The sequence below is a fragment of the Crotalus tigris genome, unplaced genomic scaffold (assembly GCF_016545835.1).
Source record: "Crotalus tigris isolate CLP2741 ecotype Arizona unplaced genomic scaffold, ASM1654583v1 scf7180000017591.2836849, whole genome shotgun sequence".
NCBI classification, from domain to species: Eukaryota; Metazoa; Chordata; class Lepidosauria; order Squamata; family Viperidae; genus Crotalus; species Crotalus tigris.
In genome coordinates, this window is record NW_024096497.1 from 2,223,444 (window position 1) to 2,247,266 (window position 23,823).

Below are 23,823 nucleotides of genomic sequence, written 5' to 3' on the forward strand. Positions count from 1 at the left end.
TTGGCCGCTTCTCTGTACCGGGGGCTCTCTTTCATGCCTACGGTTACCGGTGCGTGAGGCAGGTAGGAGCTGGGAGCTTCTTCGACTAGACCCCCGCCATGTCCCCCTGCTCCCTCGGTGGCCTCCTTCTACTGCTGCTGTGCCTGCTTGGGGACGTCATCGCTGGGTGAGTGCAGGGAGGAAAAGGCGGCCGGAAGGAAAGCCCGTTTCGGTGCTAAGATTTGCAGGTGGCCCCGCGGCAGAGGGTGGAGCCCCCTCTGCCTCTCTTCCCCTTTCAGTGTTCTGAAAGGCCCGCTGAACCTGCTGCGCTCTGCCCCCCCCCCCCCCCCGCTCGCTCTCGCCAGTCTCCGCACGATGGGAGCGCCTTGTCTTCCTCTTCCCCGGTGTGTGGACTGCTCCCTGTTCCGCTGCTTCCTGGCCATTTCTTCCTATCGAGAGTTGTAGGTGGTTACTGCCATTTCCTTCTTCATCTCCCTTCGCGGGTGGCCAGGAAACGATTCGATTTCCTGTGCCCTCATAGGCAGATGAAATGTGTATCCTGTGTTTTAAAGCGCGGGGGAAGGGAAGAGAGATGAGTTGTAGTGAACATGTTGTGTTAGGATCATGTTAGCCACTCGGGTTCAAATCCCTGCCTTAGCCATGAAGCTCTCTTTTAGACCTGTTACTTCTTTTCTGTGGCTGGAATCTATATCTATGCTTCCACTTTTACCTGTCTGTATACAGATAGTCCTCTGTTTATAACAGTTCGTTTAGTGACCGTACAAAGTTACAACAGCACTGAAAACAGTTACTTATGACAGTTTTTCACACTTATGACCATTGCAGCATCTGCATGGTCACGTGATTTACATTTGGATGCTTGACAACTGGTTCATATTTATGCCAGTGGCAGTGCCCCAGGATCATGTGACCATCTTTTGTGACATTCTGACAAGCACAGTCAATGGGAAAACCAGATTCACTTAGTAACCATGTTACTAATTTAACAACTGCAGTGATTCACTTAACAAATGTGGTAAGAAAAGTCGTAAAATGGGACAAAACTCACTTAACAAATTTCTCACTTAGCAACATAAATTCTGGGCTCAATTGTGGTCATAAGTTGAGGACTAACTGTACTGTACTGAAATCAGTTGGTTAAATCTGCTACTCTTCTTGGTTATTGACTTTCTCAGTAGTGTTCCAATTATGGAATGTTTCCTAACGAAAGCTTGGGCGGTCACCTACTTTTGATATAATTTTATAGCAACAGGCATATAATTTAAGTCATGAAATAACTTCAATTATATTTGTTTTTTAAATGTCAGTACTCATTTTAATTTTATTTTATTGCATTTTTTTAAATATAAGCCTCTCATTTTAAAAAAATTGTAAGCTTCTTTTATTAAAAGGCAAGATATTTCTTACACTCAGCACATAGAGTGCAATTTTATGTACTCAGAGTTTTATTTCTGTTTCTGCCAATGAATTCAAGGGCATATCAGTTTAAATGAACAAATAAAGGGTGGAATTTTCTCTGACATTTTAAATCTTATGCCAGCCTAGAGATTTCTACTTGTGTTAGGATTACAGTTTTTTTTCTTTGTCTATTAGATTTGGAGACAATCCAATTCCAAAACAGCTTTGGGTGCTTACAGTTTAAAAACAGATTAACAATATAGAAAAAATCTGAAATGTCTGGACCACCATATCTCATAAACCCACCCCTTTCCAAAAAAATCTCCACCAACAGGATTCACAAATACCCTATCCCAAGTGATGGAAGTACAGTCATAGTTTTTAAATACTTCTAAAACATTATTACTGTGGGAGATACATAGATCCTTGAGATCTATCATTCCAGAGAGCAGACACGGCAGCAGAGAGAAATATACTTTCTGAATTCTAATAGATGGCATTATTTGGTTGAAGGGACCGGGAGCACATTAACTGACTAATCTTAGCCATCAGGCAGAAATCATTGGCGATAGGTGGTTCTCAAATAATCTGGTCTTATACCATGAAGGGCTTCATAAGTAATAACCAGAAGTTTGCCAGCAACCAATGTAAGTCACATATGTCATAAACATACCAAAGGATATTGAATGCTGCATGTTCTGGAATAGCTATAGTTTTAAATGCTCTTCAGAGGAAGCCCTAGGTAGAGTTCATTGCAGTAATCCAATGACTATGGCAGTGGTGGCGAATCTGTAGCATGTGTGCCAGAAGTGGCACTCAGAGCCCTCTCTGTGGGCACGTGCACGCCACCACCAGCAGATCGCACAGGTTGGGTGAGTGAGGGGAACATGCTCCGTGCGCGGGCCAAAGGCAAGATCTGCAAGGGGGCCGAGATGACCAGCAGCAATCTGCTCTCCAACCGCAACCATAAACAGATGGGATGGGTAAGCGCGTCCAGCGGTCTGCATCATGTGCCCCCCCTCCCCTACTCTGCCTGCTGCTGGAGGGCTGGCCCGGTATTGGCAGCGGGCTGAGGAGCCCCAGAGTGCACCAGTCAAGGGGCTGGCAGGCTGTGGCTGCTGACGGACATGGTCGGCCCCCATGCGCTCGCTGGCCTCTGTGTGGGGGGGCTGATGGTGTCAGGCATTGCCTTGCCCCGCGGCAATGATACCCCCGCCCTGCTCCCTGCCTCACCCTGCAGGACAAGCCTCCTGCCCACCAGACACTCTCTAGATCTCTCCCACCCCTGCCCAGCCCCCACAGGTGTCCCCCCCCCCAGAAGCAACATTGTGGTGGCTACGACCACCCCAGCCATGCCCACACAGTGGGCCATGCCCCCTGCCCCCCTGAGGGCACCACAATGTTGATGCGATCCTGGCACTTTGCAATAAATAAGTGGGTTCTGGGTTGCCGTTTGGGCACTCGGTCTCTAAAATGTTCGCCATCACTGGACTAGGGCATAAGTGATTGTCTGTCTTTAGATCCAGGAATGACCACATGAAAGCTACCTGCCTAACTGAATAGTAAATATATTTAAGAATCTTAAATATCACAGGATCACTAAAGAGATGCTCTCAAAGACATCCCATTTTGGCAGTTCTGGTGTTTTGCAAGAAAGCATATGCTGCGATCCTTAGAATGCAAAGCTTATAGAACTTTCTCTGTGTATTGCTATTCTTATTATTACCAATTTATGGCAAAGAAGAACATAAATTGTTTTTCTCCCCTTATTTTTTATTTTGAGGATCATAAGAGACAATAATTTTTGTTGCTTTTCAGGAGAGATTTCTATAAGATTTTGGGGGTTCCTCGCAGTGCATCTGTTAAAGATATTAAAAAGGCCTACCGAAAACTAGCTCTTCAGCTTCATCCAGATAGAAACCCAGATGATCCCCGCGCACAGGAAAAATTTCAGGATCTTGGGGCTGCCTATGAGGTAACTATTTAGAAGAAGCCTGTGGGCAACATATGCATCCTATGCTTCCTGGGTTGTTCTCTTCAATGAAATTGTAATAGGATGGTTACTGATTAGAAAATAGCAATGTGTTTGTGACATTAATGAGACTTTTGTTCTTAACTTCATTTTCTTTAGGCTGATTTAATTGAGTACTTGAAAATGATTTATGGAAAGTATTATTTCTTTGTGAATAAGCAATAGAGGATATTTATTTCTATTCATCTTTCAATTATAGCAGATCAAATATGTCAACAATGGATGTTCATGCTGCTCTATTAAGTGATGTTTAAAAGTATAAAACTATGTGCTAAAATGTTGCATTGGCATTTAATATGCAGATGCTAAAGAATATTTTCACGAACTTGATTAATGGCAAGCTAAAGATCATACATATGTAAATGCCTACGTATTATGGGGAACAAGCAGAGGTTTCTTCTTAATTTGTCAAATTTAGAAAGTCATGGAGCTCTCTTTTTCCTTTAGTTTAAAGAATGTGACAGATTCTTGCATTGTATTTGGAAATGCTGGTCCAAACTTATGCATGAGAATATGCTTTAATAATAAGATTTGCTCTGCTGGTATATAGTTTCCTTATACACACATCAGGATGGAAAAGTGAATAGCTAACATTTAACAGAAAAGAAAATAAACAGATGAAGCTATTGTCCTTCATTCTTCTTCCTCATTTCTGTCAGTTTCTTCTAAATCTTTTTCCTTGAGAAATAGAATCAAAATATTTTGATAGTAAGTAGTTATTAGTTGCTTTTGTATAATCAGTCCTATAAAATGTCTTACAACAAAATGGATTAACAAACCTGAACAAGCTGTAGCATATCATAAGCAATTACATGTTATAATTTGGTAAAAAAGAATTTACACAAAGGAGTAACTAGAAAACTGATCAGTTGTTCAGTGGCTAGCAACATAACGGCAGGTGGAGTTGGCAATGTCCCTGAAGCTTGGAGGCACTTAACAGTGTGCCTTTTGCAGGAGAAGTGGCTGTGAAAATCAAGGCAACGTATCGTTCCTGGTGGCAGCAATATTTGGTGGCATTGGATTGTAATTTTTTTTTAAAGCCTATGAGTCACATGATGATTTGGTCATTTAGGTGTGTTCTGACATTTTCCAGGAGATATTTTTCTGAACCAGAAGCCATTTGGAGAATTCTAGATGTGATACATAGGTGAGGGATGCACACAAACTGCTTTCAGTTTAAAATATTTATTTCTGGAAAATATCAGACCACCACAAAATTGATCAGATCTGTATAGTATGAAGGCAAAATATAGTTTTGTTCATTGTCCTGTTTAGAAATATTTTAAACCTATGTTAATATATGCATAAAATTTATGTCTCCTACAGGTATTGTCAGATGAGGAAAAACGAAAGCAGTATGATGCCTATGGAGAAGAAGGGTTAAAAGAGGGACATCAAAGTTCTCATGGAGATATTTTTTCACAGTAAGTTTGCTTTGCTCCTTCACACTTTTTTTTTGCAAGATAAAGTGTTATCTTACAGTATAGTACAATAGTATCTTTATTAATTAATTTCAGCCATTTTACTATTGTGTTTTGTTCAGCAAGAGCAAAATTGCAATGAAGCATCTAAAACTAGATTGAAACGACATGAAAGACAGCAATGAGAATTGCTATTAGTAAATGCCAGCTGAACAATAACATCCATATCAATTAATGAGTTAAAAAGTTATTTGTAACAATTAAGTTGTGAATCTATAATGGTGTCCCTATGCAAACCTCTGAAGGTTCTACATGTGTTTGGAGTGGAAATTATATCATTTTAGGTTTTGCCAGGATTCTCCAAAGATCAAGACTATCTGAGAAGAAATCATTATTCCTCTATTCTGAATTAAACATATTATATTCCCAACACTGATTACTCCGTGGATTTAGAAGCTATGTCATAAGCAGGAACTGCAGCCTAACATACAGGCATTCACACTTTGCAAGACAGAAAACACAGCTGCTGGTTATAGCTCTGACCTGCAGCACTCTCATTGCTGTCCTGCATGTTGTTTAAAACCCAGAGTGTCCTGCACACATTTTTGAGAACACATCAGGTTTCATTAATACATGCCAGGTCTGCCTTTTCAGTTAACACTAAGCCATGGATGAATCCTCACCAGCAATTGTTATCTTGCAACAGAGAGAATAACAATCACGTCCTATGCTATTTTTTTTTAGTTGAATTAACTCTGCCTTAAATAGGAATGTGAATGCTCAATTATGGTTTCACATCTGGAAAACCCTCATCACTAAGTGCACATACTTGAATTGCATAGTCAGTGGATTTATGTGAAGGCATAGTTATCAGTTTATTTCATACAAATTACAGGCCTGGCAATGTAGAATATTAAAGTTCACAGTCAGTGTACTGATTAGGAAGTGTATGGCACTTTTATCTACCATGTTCTTTCTGCAAGTAATCCTCAACTTATGAAGCTATAAGAAACCTACCATGGGGCTACTTATAACCTGGGTTTAAAGTTTTGGCAGTCACGGCCTTCTCCACTCACATGATTGACCTTAGCAACATGGCCACGTTTGTGGCATTTGCAGCATTCCATGATCACATGACCACATTTTATGGCAGTTTTGCTGAAAACCAGCACTTCTGGCTTTTGACAAAACCGTGGAACATTGGTTTGCTTAATGACCATGGTGTTTGCTTAATGACCATGGTTTTGCTTAACAATCACAAAAAAGATCATAATATTGAATCAATCACACGACCCACAAGTTATATGACCATCACGACTTACAACTATGATGGGCAGGCTCCATTATGATCATAAGTCAAGGACTACCTATACTTTTTCCTCTAAAAAGAAAATATCAGTTTTTATAGGAAACTGATGGCTATTTTGCCCAATATAGCAGTCAGTTCCATTTTTTGCAATTAAGGATAAATGTATTCTGGTACTGCTTACTTCTCCATGGCTAGCTAGTAAGTCCATGGAAGTTTCTCTAGAACTCTAAGCAGCAATATCAAGTAAGAGGGTTCTCAAAATAGAATTGCATCTTAGCTAAAAATTGCCCAAGTTGCTGTAGAGTCTAAGAAAGATGATCTTGATGGAGATATGCAAGCTCTGTTGCCAAGATGAGAAATAAAACATATTTTAAATCCAGAATTAAAACCAGATAAGGTTTGAAAGTGGCTGAGACAGACATCTCCCTAATTCACTGAACTGAATTGTAGCCAATTCCAGTAACAAAAGTGAAGTCTTTGCCCTACCTTAATAAAAGAGCATAGGAGACTTGCAAAATTGATGTCAGCCCCACTAGGTAGATCAGACCAAAAGTTCAATTCCAAAGGAAGTTTAAAACTATTTTTATTGAGATTGACTATAATAACAGACTCTTACAAATCTGATTCTGTTGTACCTCCTTCTTATAATTCAGTAAATCTCCATCAACTTCCTTACTCCCTATAATTGCCTCAGTTAATAATTTCTTACCTGCTGTCCTATAAGTTTAATAGAAAGGAAGCTAAATGAATCAATATTCATGTCTTTTCAGTTTCTTTGGAGATTTTGGTTTCATGTTTGGAGGCAGTCCTCGTCAGCAAGACAGGAACATTCCAAGAGGAAGCGACATTATTGTGGACCTAGAAGTTACATTGGAAGAAGTGTATTCAGGAAATTTTGTGGAAGTAAGTTAGGCAATTTGCTTAATAGGTCTCCTTTGCTTATATAAAAATCTGTTTTTCAGGCTTCATTATTAGAAATAGTTCTCTCTCAGTGAATAAATATGAAGGAACACCAAAAGTATTCTTGGAACCACCTACAGTATGTATTTCCTATGGAATTTCAGTGCATGGTGAATGTTAGGTAACTGCTTTCAGTTTGTTTCAGAACTAAATGCTTGTGAAAGAGAACAGTATAAGAGCAGCTCAAATTAATCAATGGCCCTGTTTATATGCAACAGGAATATGTAACTTTTTTCTCAGACCGGGAGCCATACTTTGCCTTTGGTGACAGACATTCTCCAAAAACTAATGAGTGGAACCATAAAAATAAAATAAATAAAAATTAATTTTATTTAAAATTAAGTATAACCATTATGATTATCAGCTGGGAGTGTAGGAATTTAGCTAGGATTTGAAGGGTCCCCTATCACTTTTACTTCCACATTTTCCATTTTTGGAGGGTCTGGGGGGGTTATCAATAACTCCATTGTGTATACTTTGGAAAAGGAAACTGGGTGAGTCTTCCAGTGTGGTCACAGGATTCTTAATTTATTGTGTGCTAAGATTATAAACCTCTGTATTGGAATTTATTAAATAATCATTTAATTAATAATTATTTGTTAATTAGCTATTAATAATTTTAAATCAGGGAAAGATCAATAATAATAACAACTAAATGGTAACTGAAAAGCCAGGATATAATTTGTGATTGTTTATATTAAGATTACTTATGTTACAAAGTCTAAATAGCAGATGTATTATAAATGAGATGTTTGTCTTCTTTATTTATCTGAAAAGGCTAAAGAGTTGTATATTGTAAAGTTTGTATCCAACAATGTTATTCTTTACCTGTTTGCAGGTTATTAGAAACAAGCCAGTTGCAAGACAGGCACCAGGGACACGGAAATGCAATTGCCGGCAAGAGATGAGGACAACACAGTTAGGCCCAGGACGTTTCCAGATGACACAAGAAGTTGTCTGTGATGAATGTCCCAATGTCAAGTGAGTTTGAGGTCCTATGGCCATTTGGTGCTTGAGTAATTGACAGTCATACATAATTGTTAAAAATAGCAGAGAAGGAGGATGATTACGTGACCAGTATGAGCCACAAGATGGCATAGAGTGTTGTTGAGGGTTTTTTATGGATTGAAAAGAGAACGAAACTTCCATGCCTGAAAATCTTCAGGGTGACTGAAAGGAGCCTGTACAATTGCTCTGTCATTATGACATCTCTGGCAGATTTGTTCTGCCAAATAAAAGTTGCAATCCAGTGCTTTTCCAGGAGATTCTGGAAAAGATAATCAAACAACGAATCAGCGACCACCTACAGGCAAACAAAGTCATTACTAAAAGCCAACACGGGTTTGTCAAAAACAGATCATGCCAGACAAACATTATTGCATTCTTTGACCAAGTGAAAAAAATAGTGGACCAGAGGAATGCTGTGGATATAATTTACTTGGACTTCAGTAAGGCATTTGACAAAGTAGATCACAACCTACTACTTGATAAGATAGAAAAATGCGGGTCAGACAGCATCACCACCAGATGGATCCGTAGCTGGCTGACCGGCCGTACTCAGCATGTGGTTCCTCAATGGAACCACATCTACATGGAGGGAAGTGTGTAGTGGGGTGCCCAAGGGCTCTGTAATGGGCCCAGTGCTCTTCATCAACGATCCGGATGAGGGAATAGATGGGGAACTCATCAAATTTGCAGACGACACCAAGCTGGCAGGAATAGCCAACACTCCAGAAGACAGGCTTAGGATACAGGAGGATCTGGACAGACTTGAACACTGGGTGCTATCTAACAAAATGAAATTCAATGGTGAAAAAAGTAAGGTTCTACATTTAGGCAAGAAAAACCAAATGTACAGGTATAGTATAGGGGGTACAGTACCTTGCTCAATAGTAGTAACTGTGATAGGGATCTCGGAGTCCCAGTGGACAATCACTTAAATATGAGCCAGCAGTGTGCTGCAGCTGCCAAAAAGGCCAACACAGTGCTAGGCTGCATTAATAGAGGGATAGAATCAAGATCACGTGAAGTATTAATACCACTCTACAATGCCTTGGTAAAGCCACACTTGGAATACTGCATCTAGTTTTGGTCACCACGATGTAAAAAAGATGTTGAGACTCTAGAAAGTACAGAGAAGAGCAACAAGGATGATTAGGGGACTGGGGGCTAAAATATATAAGGAACGGTTGCTGGAATTGGGTATGTCTAGTTTAACGAAGAGAAGGACGAGGGGGGACATGATAGCAGTGTTCCAATATCTCAGGGGCTGCCACAAAGAAGAGGGAGTCAAGCTATTTTCCAAAGTGCCTGAAGGCAGGACAAGGAGCAACGGGTGGAAACTAACCAAAGAGAAAAGCAACCTAGAACTAAGGAGAAACTTCCTGACAGTTAGAACAATTAACCAATGGAACAACCTGCCTCCAGAAGTGGTGAATGCTCCAACACTGGAAGTTTTTAAGAAGAAACTGGACAGCCATTTGTCCAAAATGGTATAGGGTTTCCTGCCTGAGCAGGGGGTTGGACTAGATGACCTCCAAGGTCCCTTCCAACTTTATCATCATCATCATTATTATTATTAAATTCAAAGAAGAAAAAGGGGGCTTTAGAGCAGGTGTCCCCAATCTCCAGACCGTGGACCAGTATTGGGCCGTGGCATGCCAGCAACTGGTCCGCACAAGCAAGCAAAGCCCCATCCGCAGGATGCAGGCAGCACATAAAACCACGCACCCTCCGGTCCGCAGAAAAACCTCTCCATGGAACCGGTTCCCTGGTGCCCAAAAAGTTGGGGATCTCTGCTTTAGAGGATACATGGTAGCGCCTGCTGACAATTCTTTAAATCAAATGTATCTTTTACCAAGGAGGGCACCACAGTGTAGACACTATGCTATTCCAGGAAGGCTTCATTGTTTAAAGGGGTTTCCAACAAGTGCTTTGTGAATGTCTATACATTTGGCCTTCAAATTCTTACCCGTGTACAGCCATCTCTCGTACAACAGGCTTTCTCAATCTTCGCAACTTTTAAGGTGCTTGCACTTCAATTCCCAGAATACCCCAATCATCATGGTAGTTGGTCCACATGTCTTAAAATTACCAGTTAAGAAACACTGTCGTATAGCATACATATTTGGCTAGGGCTTGAAGTGTTCCCTGTAGCTATGTAAATATAGTTGTGTTCATAAATTTACATAATCCTTGCAGAATTTGTAAGTTATGGACTATTTTGTAAATAAATAAAAGTAATCAAACAATTTTTTGATTCAGATTAAACTATTAGGCATCCCACAATAACACAATCATTAAACCATAGCAATAATAAAATGGTGGTTTGCAAACTTAGTTCTTAATACTATATATTGCTCCCTTTAACATCAGTGATCCTAATAGTCCTAATTGCTCCCTTTAGCATCAACATCCTAAACTGTCTTTTAGGATAGTTATGAATGAGGCCCTTTATTTTCTGATGTAGTAAAGCTAGCTATCCTTTTGGCAAAAAGTCTGCAGGTCCTCTACATTCTTTGGTTGTCTAGAATGAACTGTATGTTTGAGATATCAGACAGGTTCAATGATGTTGTGGTCAGGAGATTGTGATTGCCACTCCAGAACCTTCCCTTTGTTCTGTTGCAGCCACTAAAGGATCAACATAGCTTTAGGAAGTAGATCATTGTCATGTTGGAAAGTCCAAGCATGCCCCCATTCACATTTTTCAGGCTACCCAAATATACGAGGGTATGGGAATTTTTGAGCAGAACCATTTTATTATTTCCTTTATTGCTATGGTTTGTTTTATGATTGTGATGTTCTTAGATTCCTAATTGTTTAATTTGACTCACATGACAAAAATGTGTAAGTAAATTCATGTTTGCTTATAAAATAGTCCACATCTTAAAAGTTCTGCATATTGCAAAACCACAACTGTAAGCATGAGTAGACTTAAAGTAACATTTGTAAAATAAATAAATACAATATGGTCTGATTGAAGACATTTAAGATAATACAGTGTTAAAAGGATATATCCTCTTTCATATATTGTTTAACTGATATTTTCCTGTTTCTCAGACTTGTAAATGAAGAACGAACATTAGAGGTGGAGATAGAACCTGGTGTTAGGGATGGGATGGAATACCCCTTTATAGGGGAAGGTACATCTTTTAATTTTTATTCTTTTTGACATCTAATTGGAGGTTGTAATTTATAGAATGTGTGAAAAACTGTGAGTGTTCTGTTTGTTTCAAATTGAAAATAAATTGGGGGTGGAAATTTGGAGCCTAATTTGGATTCTGCTTTTTTAAATATACTTGGAACGTTTTGTGCCTTTGAAAAAATACTTCCTATAATACTACTAAAACTTAAATATATACAGAAGATATATAATCTTGTGCAGAAGATTATGTATCTTCTGTATGTCGTGACATTTTTTCTTTCTTTTTTTTATTTTATAAGCTTTTTTGCCAATGTCTACATAATAATTTTCCTATGACACTAGAAATAGAAATCTGTCAGTATTATCATCCTCTAATTTTTTTATCCTGCTGCAATATTACCTATATTTATTCTTGTTCCCAGATATTTCATAATCTGCATAAATTGGATAATGATTATAACAAAACTATGTGCTAACCATAGATTTTTATGCAGATTAAACTAGGTAGTTTACTAAGATTTCACATTCAGTCTAACCAGTTGTAAGCTTGTATTTTTAGACTTTTGCCTTAATAATGTGTACCAATGTTTTTTTGAGTTAACTATATGTATTGAATTTCATTAAGTCATAAGGACAGAGTTTGAGGAAAAGGTCCCTATCCTGGTAGATCAGGTCATTATAGAAATCTTAAAGAAACACTGACCTAAGGCAGGGGTAGGCAACCTTGGCTCTTTTATGACTCGTGGACTTCAATTCCCAGAATTCCTGAGTCAGCTATGGTGGCTCAGGAATTCTGGGAGTTGAAGTCCACAAGTCATAAAAGAGCCAAGGTTGTCTACCCCTGACATAAGGTATCACTAGAAAGAGATGGTTTAATTTTGAAACATTTAAACATACCTAACACTTGTTCAAACTTCATCAGGAGAACCTCACGTTGATGGAGAACCAGGTGATTTGCGCTTCCGAATAAAAGTTCTTAAGTAAGTCTCTCTGCTTTATGAAATAATTTACCAATTTTTTTTCTGCATTAGCTATCAATGAACACACTTGCTTTAGTGGTACTAGCAATTACATATTTTTGCATGAAAAAATGCTACGCACTCATAAAGGCTTTGGTGGGCAGATTATTCCATTAAACCAGTGATGCTCCAACTGTAAGATTAATCCTTTGAGGAAAGAAGTGCATAGAGCAGGGATAGGCAACCTCGGCTCTTTTATGACTCGTGGACTTCAACTCCCAGAATTCCTGAGCCAGCATAGCTGACTCAGGAACTCTGGGAGTTGAAGTCCACAAGTCATAAAAGAGCCGAGGTTTCCTACCCCTGGTGTAGAGCATTAAAAGCATTTGCTTCTAGGAAACAGTAGGGGTTTAAAGCAGACTAAATCTTTCTCACTGTTACCAAAGACTAGGTGAGTCAAGTTGTTTCTGGAAAAAATATCTGCACTGAATATCTAAAGATGATTTCAGAGGAAATGCACAAAGAGTTGCTGTGAAGATCTAAAAGTTTTTTCTATGCCATGTTATGACAGATACAGAGATATTTTATACATATCTAAATGCTAGTATGTAAAATTAGAATTAATATCCCTATGGTGTTAGGACAAAGGCTAATTTACTTCTAATCGTGATGCAAAAATACTATGTATGACTGTACTCACTCAAATTTCAAAATGATTTAAATGGATTTCTTCAGAAGATTAATACATAATTTCCAATTTGTCAGTATTTTTAAATTATAATATTTTTTAATTTAACATGCTGTAAAATGAATGAATTTGCAGATGAATTAAGAAATAAAAATATTAATATTCTAATATGTTGACTACAGGCATCCAGTTTTTGAAAGAAGAGGAGATGATTTATATACAAATGTGACTATCTCACTTGTGGAAGCTCTTATTGGATTTGAAATGGATATTGCTCATTTAGATGGACATAAGGTAAGGTAGAGGATTCCTTTGTCTGAAAACATTTTCAAAGAATCCCTTTGTATCCATAATACACATGTTGGCACTAAGATATAATATTGACATTATGATTCTTTTTGGTAAAATACTTCTCATGTAAAATGTTAATCCTATTGAAAATTGTCAATGTGTTTTTTTTTGTTGTTGTTTGTTTGTTTGTTTGTTTTTTGGTTAGGTCCATATTGCCCGGGATAAAATCACAAAACCTGGAGCCAAGCTGTGGAAGAAGGGCGAAGGTCTTCCAAACTTTGATAACAATAACATCAAAGGCTCTCTCATCATTACATTTGATATTGAATTTCCAAAAGAACAATTGACTGGAGAACAGCGAGAAAGTATGTATAGTAGTACCGTAATGATAACTCAAACAGAACATTGACTTATTAAATTTATTACCTTGGTTGTCAACATATTAATGCTCAGAATATAGGAATGTAGGAATCTTCAAGACTTGAGCGCACACAATGGGGTGAGCTCCTGTTACTTGCCCCAGTTCCTGCCAACCTAGCAGTTTGAAAACATGTAAATGCAAGTAGATAACTGGATACCACTTCAGTAGGAAGGTAACAGCATTCCATGCGTCTCAGCATATAGTTATGCTGGCCACATGACCACAGAAAAGTCTTCGGACAATGCTGGCTCTCTTGGCTAAGAAAAGGGAATGAGCACCACCCCTTATGGACATAACTGGACATACCTTTATCTTTAAATTCAATAGCTAGCAGCAATGGGGTCTTTAATTACCCTTACTTCTTTTGGTAAAGAAACCCAGAGGAAAGTTTGTGACATCTCTTAACTGACAATTTTCTAATGTAAGGAATGGAAAAAAGCATTAAAATTAGGGTAACCGTCTTACTATGTTTTTGATTCTAACTAATTGAGAAGATTGAGTTGATGAAGTAGAAGCAGAAGGAACATTGTAGGAAGTGAACATGTCGGCTGTCTTTGTCCTTAGCAAAAAAAAAAAAAAAACAACATTTGAAGGTTAAATGTAGTCAAATAGAAATACCGGACATCAAGAAAGCGGGTTTTAATAAACTCATCAACAACAAATGGTATTCCATGTCAGAAGCTAATAAGATGAAAACACTAGAAGACTCATTCCAAAACCATAGAGTTTTGGTTTAATGATGCTAAGAATCACAAAAAATAACTTTTGAAACAAAGTAGATTTATTTATTAAATTATGCAGCCCCATAACATATACTTTTAAAAACAGTACATTGTAGCATATTAAGAGATCTGTGTCAGATCTCTTATAGTTCAAATTTTAGAAGATATAAATAGCAACCAAGAATGCATCCATTATTGTAAATTTGAAATACTGTCATTATAGAATGAAATGTCTTAGTTGGGATCTTTTTCAAGAAGGCACCTGGGTTCTCATTCTGCTTTAACTATTTGTCAAAACAATGTGATTATCTCCTTTTGAAAATAATTGGATATATACAGGGACCACCTGACTTACAATTTCATTTAGTGACTGTTCGAGGTTACAGTAATACTGAAAAAAATAACTTATGACCATTTTCACACTTACAACGATTGCAGAATCCCTATGGTCACGTGAACAAAATTCAGATGCTTGGCAACTGACTCAGGACACTTGCAGTGTTCCGGGGTCATGTGATCAGCTTTTGTGATCTTGTGACAAGCAAAATCAATGGGGAAGCCAGATTCATTTAACAACTGTGTTACTAGCTTAACAACTGCAATGCTTCATTTAACAACAGTGGTAAGAAAGGTCATAAAATGGGGCAAAATTAACTTAATAAATGTCTCACTTAACAACATAAATTTTGGGCTCAATTATGATATGTTGAGGATTACCCATAGTATTATTGAAGGTTTCCTCTCTGAACTGTTTTGAGTAATATGTTGGTTGAGAATTGAGAATAATAACTCTTTTCCCCCTTAATATAGTAGCAGTCCCAAGTGTATTGTCGTATTGTAATAGTGATTTTATTATTTTGCAGGTCTTAAACAATTGCTGAAACAAGCATCTGTTCAGAAGGTGTATAATGGACTGCAGGGCTATTGAGACAGAGACAAATGGACTTTCTTGTGGATAAATGAAATAAGTACTGTAAAATGCAGCCTTTTCTGCCGGTCATTGTAGAACAAATGCAGAGGGTGGAGTAACCTCTGAAACCTCCTTTTTTACAATAGTAAGGATAATTCTGGGATGGATCAGAAGACAACAAACAAAATTTCTTTATTCTGGATACAACTGGTGCTCTATTTGGAGCAATAAGGCTCCAGCAGTTGAGAGAGAGAGAGAGATGGTGTTTTTAACAGGATTAGCACACTGAAGTTCCGTTTTCAAATATATTTTGATGTTACTTTCCTTGTCACTCTTAATGAGTTTTCATAATTTTTTCATGGTTCCTTTATCTTGTATCGTCTTGGTTTTGAGATGTTCTGTGGCTCATCTTGGAGTTACACCTATCCCTATGTTTCTTAGACAGATATGAGGCATGGACAGATAATAGCTACCTCTACAAATTGCTGTCCTCTCTTCTGATTAAACTGCTAGGTGCTTCCTGTTATTTACAGTTGTAGAAGTGTAAGTTAAGTTTTGCCACCATCCATGCAAGTTAACACTTAGAAATGTTGAATGGAAGGAAACTGGTTTGAACGAACTGAGACCCTTTTTGTTAATTGCCTGTCATTGCACTTAGAAGAAAATGTGTTATGTTGCTTTTGTTCACTTAGATATGAGTTGCTGTTTTTTTTTAACAGAGCTCTATATAATGTTGCAGTTACAACATTTTAACTAGATAAGTAAGAATACTGGATTATAAATTTGTGGGAACCGTGGGCCAATTCATATTTTAAGTAACACATATGTTTGCAGAAGTACAAAGTATGGAATCTGAGTATTTGGAGTTTCCCAGATATTTTCAAATTACCCATATTGCAGTGTATGGTACTCATGCCTGTAAATATTGACATATTTTCAGTACATACAACAAATACACTGTAACTGCTCAACATGACTATAGGACCATTGGAAAAGGTATGGTTAGAAAGGCACATAGTTTCTATTTTTCCCAGTCTCTTGGCTAATAGGCACACCCATAACTGTCTCATGCAGACTTTTGTGTATTTTGCAGTATCATTTTATATAACTTTACTGAAAAGATGGCTGCACTTTCTGACCCTGGATCAGCCTCTTATTCTCAAGAATGACCTAGCAGTAAATAATGTTTATTTCTTGACTGAAAATGAAATTGCTTTATTTAATCTGGAAAACCAGCCCACTGATATTTACCAGCAGCATTGTATTATAATGGATGAAACTGATGAAGCCACTATATGAATAAGGAAGTAGAAAAGGCGAGCAGTGAAATAAATAGCCACAAACTATGCATAGATTGGAATAACTTTATAAAAAATATCCAGCCAATTATGCCATTCTTTTTTCTGTTTTAAGAACTATATTCTAAGTTCTACAAATGAAAGGAAACTTGACAGGTAAAATGCTTTTTTAAAAAAAAAATATATGACTATTTAAATATATGATTATGCCAGCTCATAACTGAAAACCCCAGATCTAAATTCTGGCGAACAGCTAATAAAATCCTTAATTAAATGACGATTTTTGGAGGATCTTTAGAGCACTTAGAAGTGATGAATAGGCAGCAATTTTGCAATTGTTGGCCGCCTGCTCAGTGTTATAAGGATAAAATGCATGGAGTTATTATCTCATGTTTTCTTGATAAGCACTGTAATCCTAAGCATCCAGAAAAAATAGTGGAGTCCTAATTTTTAGTAAACTTCTGAAGACATTCTGTAAAAACCTCTTGAGAGAAGCATTATTTCTAGCTTGACCCAATTTAATTTATAAAACAGACAATTGCTAATTCTGAATGCTTTTAAAAGTCCACAGGCTTATAAAGGTCCACAGAATTTGTCATCATAAATTCCCTTTGGAGCTACAGAAGTATAGAAAGAGCCATCCAAAATCAACTGAAGTGTATCACATTGCCATCAATATATTTCCTTTGTTAAAGCTCTGTAATGTGATCTGATCAGGAATGCCTAAAATTTTCATACAACTTTAATTGTATCAGGATCTTTCAAAGATGAACATAGAAAAAAACAAAAAGAAATTGAAGCATTCTAGATTTTTACATTGTATTTGCCTGATGGATAAAGAAATAAAAGAACATGCAACTCTGATTGTTAAATACCTCCCAAAAAATGGGTATAATACAGTGCAAATTAAAACATTGCCAACAGAACATAATAAAATGCAACATGGTCAAAATAAAAAAACCAACACAATATGTAAATAAACAGGTATATACTGACATAGCATGATAAAAAAAAATATTTCTAGTGTTTTCCTACACCATTTTTTCCCCTACAAATGCAGAGTTCCTTTTTTTCTCCAGATCAACCAAGCGTTGATGCATTGGTTATGACAAGCCCAACATTGTGGCTGAGAAAGAGTGACTGCCCAGAGTCACCCAGCGGGCTTCCATGTCTAAGGCAGAACTAGAACTCAGTTTCCTGGTTTCTAACTTGGTGCCTTAAACAGTAGACCAAACTGGCTCTCAGCATGATAAAATATAATGCCATATGAAAACTGGCATATTGGGTTGAGTTGAATTGGAAGTGACTGACTCAGAGTGATGAATGAACTCTGTGGTCAGGTGGGAACTTGAGCATGGACCTCCTAGTCCAAAACCACCTACACCAGTTGAAACTTCTTTAAAGGAGAAAAGACAACCATTTTTTCAGATAGATATAAGATTCCTATATTTCTCATAGTGATGGTCTGTTTCCCCACACATTCCGAGTCCTGCATGTTTCTCTTCCAATTGGCTCCACTGAGAAACCAAGAAAGCTGATGGTCCATTTGTTTGTCAGTGCTTCTGCTATCTCTTCCCACCTGTGCACAAGAACAGGCAAACAGCTAATCCCATTAGAGCAAGAGCACCGATGCTGATGCCTATCACTAGTGGAGTGTGTGAAGGTCCTTCACGTTGCCCTGCAAAACGAAAGAAAAGATTTAGGCCTGCTTTTAGGCAGATTTTGTTTTTTGTTTTTTTTGGTGGATGATGATGGAGCCGGGGAGGGAGAAAACAACATGTTAAAATGACTTCCAACAGAACTTATTTCAAATGCTATCTAAATGGAAGTCTTGCAGGAAGAAAATCTTAAAAGGAAGTGTCTAGTGATGATTTACTGTACAGAGATAGATTTTTTTTCCCAAGCTAGAACTATACCCTGGAAGACAAGCAAGCAACCACACATGCAATATTTATTTTGTACAATAGTTTGCCCTAAGTGATGGGATCACAGACCCTATTCTGCCCATCCTCACATCACCTTATGAAACACTTCCTTTTTAAATCCCTCTAGTCCCTATTTGGGGTAGAGTCAGTGCAGCTGGATGGAACTGAGCATTTACTGATTGGATGCCCTTCCTAAAGATCAGGTATTTTATTTTCCTGTTTCATTTTTCATTTCTAAGGTTATTTCTTTCTATTAAGAAAAAAGCAAAATACTGCAGAATTTTGCTCTTCAGTGTTATTGAGATGGCAGCGTCACTTTTATTGCATATCGTTTCCTCTTAGAATTAGTGAATAAGAAGAATTGACTGAGCCAGGATAATTTGTCAGGCTACCTGTCTAGCCAAGTGCTTCTCTGCAACTATCAATTGTTTCACATACCAGTACTAGCTTCTTTGTTGTTAGTATGCGCCCTTACAAAGTTGACACATGTTTCTTGTAGGAAGAACTGTAGATTGGTGGTTGTCTCTGGGAATTGATTCAGCTTCTTACTGGTATAATTGGCCACAAGAGTGTTAGACAAACCTTCCCAGTTATTACTATTTGTGTGAAATTTCAGGAAATCGCTCCCATTCAGCAAAATCTTGTAGAAGCTTCTGGTGCCATTTTCAGACACTTCGCACCCCTTTGTGCAATATATGGATATGGGATCTGCAATCAAAATGTTCGTTAGAAAAATATTTATTTGAGTATTTATTTGAACATCATACACAAAGTAATGCAGCATAACAGAACAAATGAAGCACTGAAACTGAGGCTTGCAAACATTCTTATACAATATGCATCTTTCCAATTGTTTTATCGTAACTTCCATAGAATCTATATATTTTTAATTTTTTAAAAGTGAAAATTACCAATTTCCAAAAAACTAAAAGTTAAATACTGTAAGTGAAAAAAGTGCAAAGAAATATAAAAGGGGGGGGGTTACAAAAGTGGCTTCCAATCTTCTATTTTACTTCCCTTTTAAGGGACTCTCTTAAACAGACTTTGTGGACATCTATTAGACAGTGTAACTCCTTATTTTTGCTGCCAGTGCTATGAATCATGGAATTGGAAGTAACTTTACAAATTATTTAGTTCAATACTTTCCTTATTGTGGCATCTATTAGACTGACTGACAGATGACCATTCAACTTCTATTTGGCCTTCAGCAGAGAAGAATTATGGCAACAGTTCAGAAAATCAGGATTTCTAGCCTAAACCTCTTATATGTAGTTTTAACTCACTGGGTCTGATCCTGCCCTCTGGAACATTAGAGAATACATCCACTTGTATCTGATAATCCTTCATTTTTAAAAAAACTACCATATCTTTCTTGGGTTCTGTAGGTCAAACATACTTGAATCCTTTAATCATTCTTTATAAAGCTTCTTCCAGACTCTACCATCTTGGAAATCATCCCCTGAACCTGCTCCAATTTGTTATTGCCCTTTTTTGACCTTTAGGGCCCAAAAGTATAAGATCTTGACCATAGCCTGGATCTATTTTACAGGGACTCCTACCAAACAATATCCCCCACATTATACTTGAGCCTTTTCTTTTTCCTACCCAGATGCGGAACATTACATTCTATTAAATTCCATTCTGTTTATTTCAGTGTACTATTCAAGCCTGAATCTTCCATATCCCATAAAGTATTGGCCATCCCTCCTTCCTTAGTACTGCAAATTTTGTAAGTATCTTCTCAACTCCCAAGTCAATAATAAAAAGTTGAACAGTACAGGGACATGGAAGGACTTTACACTGCTGACTTTCCTCAAGCTGACATGCAGCCATAACTGGTACCCTCCGAAGTTCACCTAATTATAGTATGAGTATTTTACCATTTATGGAGAATACCTTGAGAAACTCAAAGTCTTTGATGAGTTCCAAATGCAGCATTGCTGCAACATCCTCCCCATCTAACATAGTAATTAACAAAAGAAACAACATTAACCTGTCATATTTTGTTTGCAACAAACCCGTATTAGCTCCTGTTAGACATAGCATGGCTATCTAATGATCACAAGCATGTTTGTCAGTTCCATATCTCCGATGAAATAATTCCATTTATTTTCTCTCTTAATAGACAACCCCTTTCAGGTGTTAATTTGAAAATGTGAGCAATTCAGTTTAACAGAAAGAAGGGGTACAGTGGATTGAGTGATAATACAAAATAGATGTGATAACATCACTTGTAAGTCTGGAATTTTTCAATTCTTTTATTATTTTTTGTTGCTAGGAAGTAAGGCTTTGCTTTTGAAATTGCTTTTAGAAATTATATTGCATACATTTCCCAACTCAAAATAGTGAAAATGATATTTTCATCAGTCATAAATGTTGGTGCTCAGCAATACCATCTTATTTGGCAAAAAGTCTATTGCCTTAATATATACTCCCAACTATTGCCACCTTAAAAACTCCTTCATTACTCACAGGATATGATCTTTTCCTTAGAGAGTATCATAACCATTCCCTGGAAGCTCTGCAGGTATTTGTGCAGTTTGCTTTCCGTCTGTTCCCAGAGGTTTGGTGCCTCTAATGATAACAATTGGCTCACATTCAGCTGTTCAATATCACCCTCCAAGCTATGGCTCAGTATCCCATCTAGGACGGCATTGCCCACAAATTCCGCAGAGTTCTCTTTTGAAAAGTTGGCAGTCAATGACATGATGAAGGTATGAGTTTCTGAGGGGAAAAAATGAGATAATCAAGCCAGTGGAAGCAATAGTTTTAAGCAGTGCTTTTTTTCTTCAAAAAAAAAGGTGCTGGAACTCATACATGTCATACAACCCGCCTTGCCTACCCTACAAGGTTCCATCCAAAAAAGGTGCCGGAACTCCCTTCTGGGCGTTCTATGAGAAAAAAAGTCCTGGTTTTAAGTCCATTCTTCCCAGTCTACTGCTTCTGGCTAGACAAGTGAGGGATGACAGGAGGATGGCTCAATCCTCACCTTCCCTCCCCTTAAAAAAGGAAAGGAAATCAGCCTGGCTGCTCTTTGTATCTCACTCTTTTTCTCTTCCTTTGTTTAAAGGCATCCTGTAGTCTTAACTGAAAAAAGCAGAGGGATTAGTACAGGAAATATTGCACATTCAGGAAGGAGTGGTTGCCTGCCTAATTTTCCCTTTGAGAAAATATTTCTCATAGCACTGACTGTGGCACTGATTGGATGACTGCCAAGGCATATATGACCCAGACTGCCAGGCACCATTGTTTATGGTGGCCTCAACATTCTTCCTCTGGTGCAAGAAATGTGGCTAAGAGAATAATCTATCGCTTCTGAGATCATCCACCATCCACCAGTGGCCAAGTCATTTTCCTGTTTTCCTGTCAAGTTATCTGGTTCACCTTATTTTTAGTTAAAAAAATAAGAGGGGATACTTTTTGATAGCCAGAGCTATGCTTAATATTCTGGGGAAACCAAAGTTCCATGATAAGCAATATAATGATGCAATTGTATGAAGATTGTTTTTCTCCTTGATTTTGAGACTGTATTTTTTTCATTTAAAAAACAATGTGAAGCTGATTTACACTACGGTTTTTATTTATTCTGTGCCTTAAAATATGCAAGACTGAGAGTGAAGATAGGAAAAAGACAAGCAATTGGCTCAACCATACATCTGGGAGAAGAGAAATTGTTTTTGCAAGGCGCGTAGCCAATAATAAAACAGGAGATAGATTCAACATTGAGTCACTAACTCCTAAAAAACTGTGGGATATGGGTGCATTTGGAAGGCATGGATGTATATGGGGCATGTGCCTGAACATGAGAAGAAACTCCAAGCTTAAATAAGAGAAGCTCCCTGAAGTCTTCAGGCTCCATTAAAACTGGATACCAGCCTTATCTCGTGGGATTTTTCCTTATTTTAAAACATGGTTACTCTTTAGAACATGGTAACTATTGCACAATATCCCAACCCTGAAGAATCTTTTTAGTTAATCATTTGCACAAATTTGTCCTGACTACTCCAAAAGGAATAGTCCTAAATTCACTCTATGCACGAGGCTGATAATTATTACTAATCTTTTCCAATTTAGAGTTCTGCATCTAATACTGTCAATCTTGGAAGATAATAGAATTTTATCTCTAAGTAAACATTTACATGATTGTAATATGGTTCTTTCGGTCTAGCACTAATTTCCAAATCATGACTGGGAGTTCAAAACAGATTATTTGTAAATTTCAAAATGTCATTAAAATATTTTTTACTGATTTGGATGAAGCATGAAATAAATGTACAGATAAAGTTTTGATCCATTCACTCTATTTCTGCATAAATGTACTTAGAAGTGTACAAATGTACTTCCACAGTTTTCAGTGGATACAGTCCCCAGCAAATGATATTTAGGATTACTGAACTAGTAAAATGTTTTTAAAACCCAACATAAATAAAAATATATTTATTTTCTTCCTAAACAATAGTAGGATTAGCCCCAGGCAAATAATTTTAAAGAGGCTATTCTATAACTTGGTATTATAGATGATCCACCATCAGGTGTATGAATTAGATCTGTGAAAATAAGTGGTTATGAATAAGAAAGAAAGATCCATGGATACACATGTTAATCTTTCACAGCCAATATCACAGTGGTATAGACTAACATATTCTGCTACTTTTCACAGCTCATATTTATAGTGTTTAGCCAGCTTTATATTCACCCTTCTTGTTCCTTACTCAGAAATCTAGTTAAATCACAGAATACTCACTTATTCCAGTTTTAAATCAAGACAACATGATTTTCCAAACTTACCTTCACCATATGCCCAGTAATAGAGAGTCCAAGACTGGAGAAGAATTTGCAGGAGCAGCATTCCCAATCAGGAGTCACTTATTTGCAAAACCAGGAACACTTCAGTGTTGTTAGTGAAGTAAGGTGTCTCGAAAGAAAACCTCGAAGTCTTTTATATGTCAAGCCAATATGTGTTAGTATCTCTGGGAACTACAAGCACCACCAGAAATCAGGGAGTTTCCTTTGCCAGGACTGGGCTGGAAGAGAGAGGGTACGGCTGGCTGGGAAGAAGCGGGTGGAGCATGTTTTCATCTTTCTATTTCCTCATGTTTAGCAAAGGAACTTTTTTCCTTGCCAGATCCGCCTCCTCCTGCTTCTCTCACAGCTGTGCAGGCTGTAGCTGGAAAATGGTTTTAAAATGCCAACCATGACTCTGCTTTTGCCAAGTATAGTATTTAGGACTGAGAGACAAGGCAAACAAAACATGAGAAAAAGATCCAATCAAAATATCAGCAAAAATAATATTCACAAAGGACAGAAAGAGGGCGTCTGCAGACAGTATAACCTGGATCATAGTG

At 37.6% G+C, this 23,823-nt stretch overlaps 2 protein-coding genes across 2 annotated transcripts; one reads left to right on the forward strand and one right to left on the reverse strand.

Moving 5' to 3' along the window:
• The first annotated feature begins 7 nt into the window (after positions 1–7).
• On the forward strand, positions 8–15,593 carry DNAJB11 (DnaJ heat shock protein family (Hsp40) member B11). Its single transcript, XM_039364164.1, has 10 exons — positions 8–166; positions 3,217–3,373; positions 4,757–4,854; positions 6,931–7,063; positions 7,959–8,101; positions 11,180–11,262; positions 12,187–12,244; positions 13,094–13,205; positions 13,408–13,567; positions 15,209–15,593. Exons 1-10 carry the CDS (start codon positions 99–101, stop codon positions 15,271–15,273), a joined length of 1,077 nt encoding a protein of 358 aa, XP_039220098.1. The 5' UTR covers positions 8–98; the 3' UTR covers positions 15,274–15,593.
• Positions 15,594–15,960: 367 nt separating this feature from the next.
• LOC120317512 (endothelial protein C receptor-like) lies at positions 15,961–23,649 on the reverse strand. The gene is made up of 4 exons (XM_039364178.1): positions 23,267–23,649; positions 20,951–21,202; positions 18,917–19,186; positions 15,961–18,231 (listed from the first exon to the last, which is right to left on the reverse strand). The coding sequence occupies exons 1-4, from the start codon at positions 23,325–23,327 to the stop codon at positions 18,119–18,121; spliced, it is 696 nt and encodes a 231-aa protein (XP_039220112.1). The 5' UTR covers positions 23,328–23,649; the 3' UTR covers positions 15,961–18,118.
• Between the last annotated feature and the right edge of the window lie 174 nt (positions 23,650–23,823).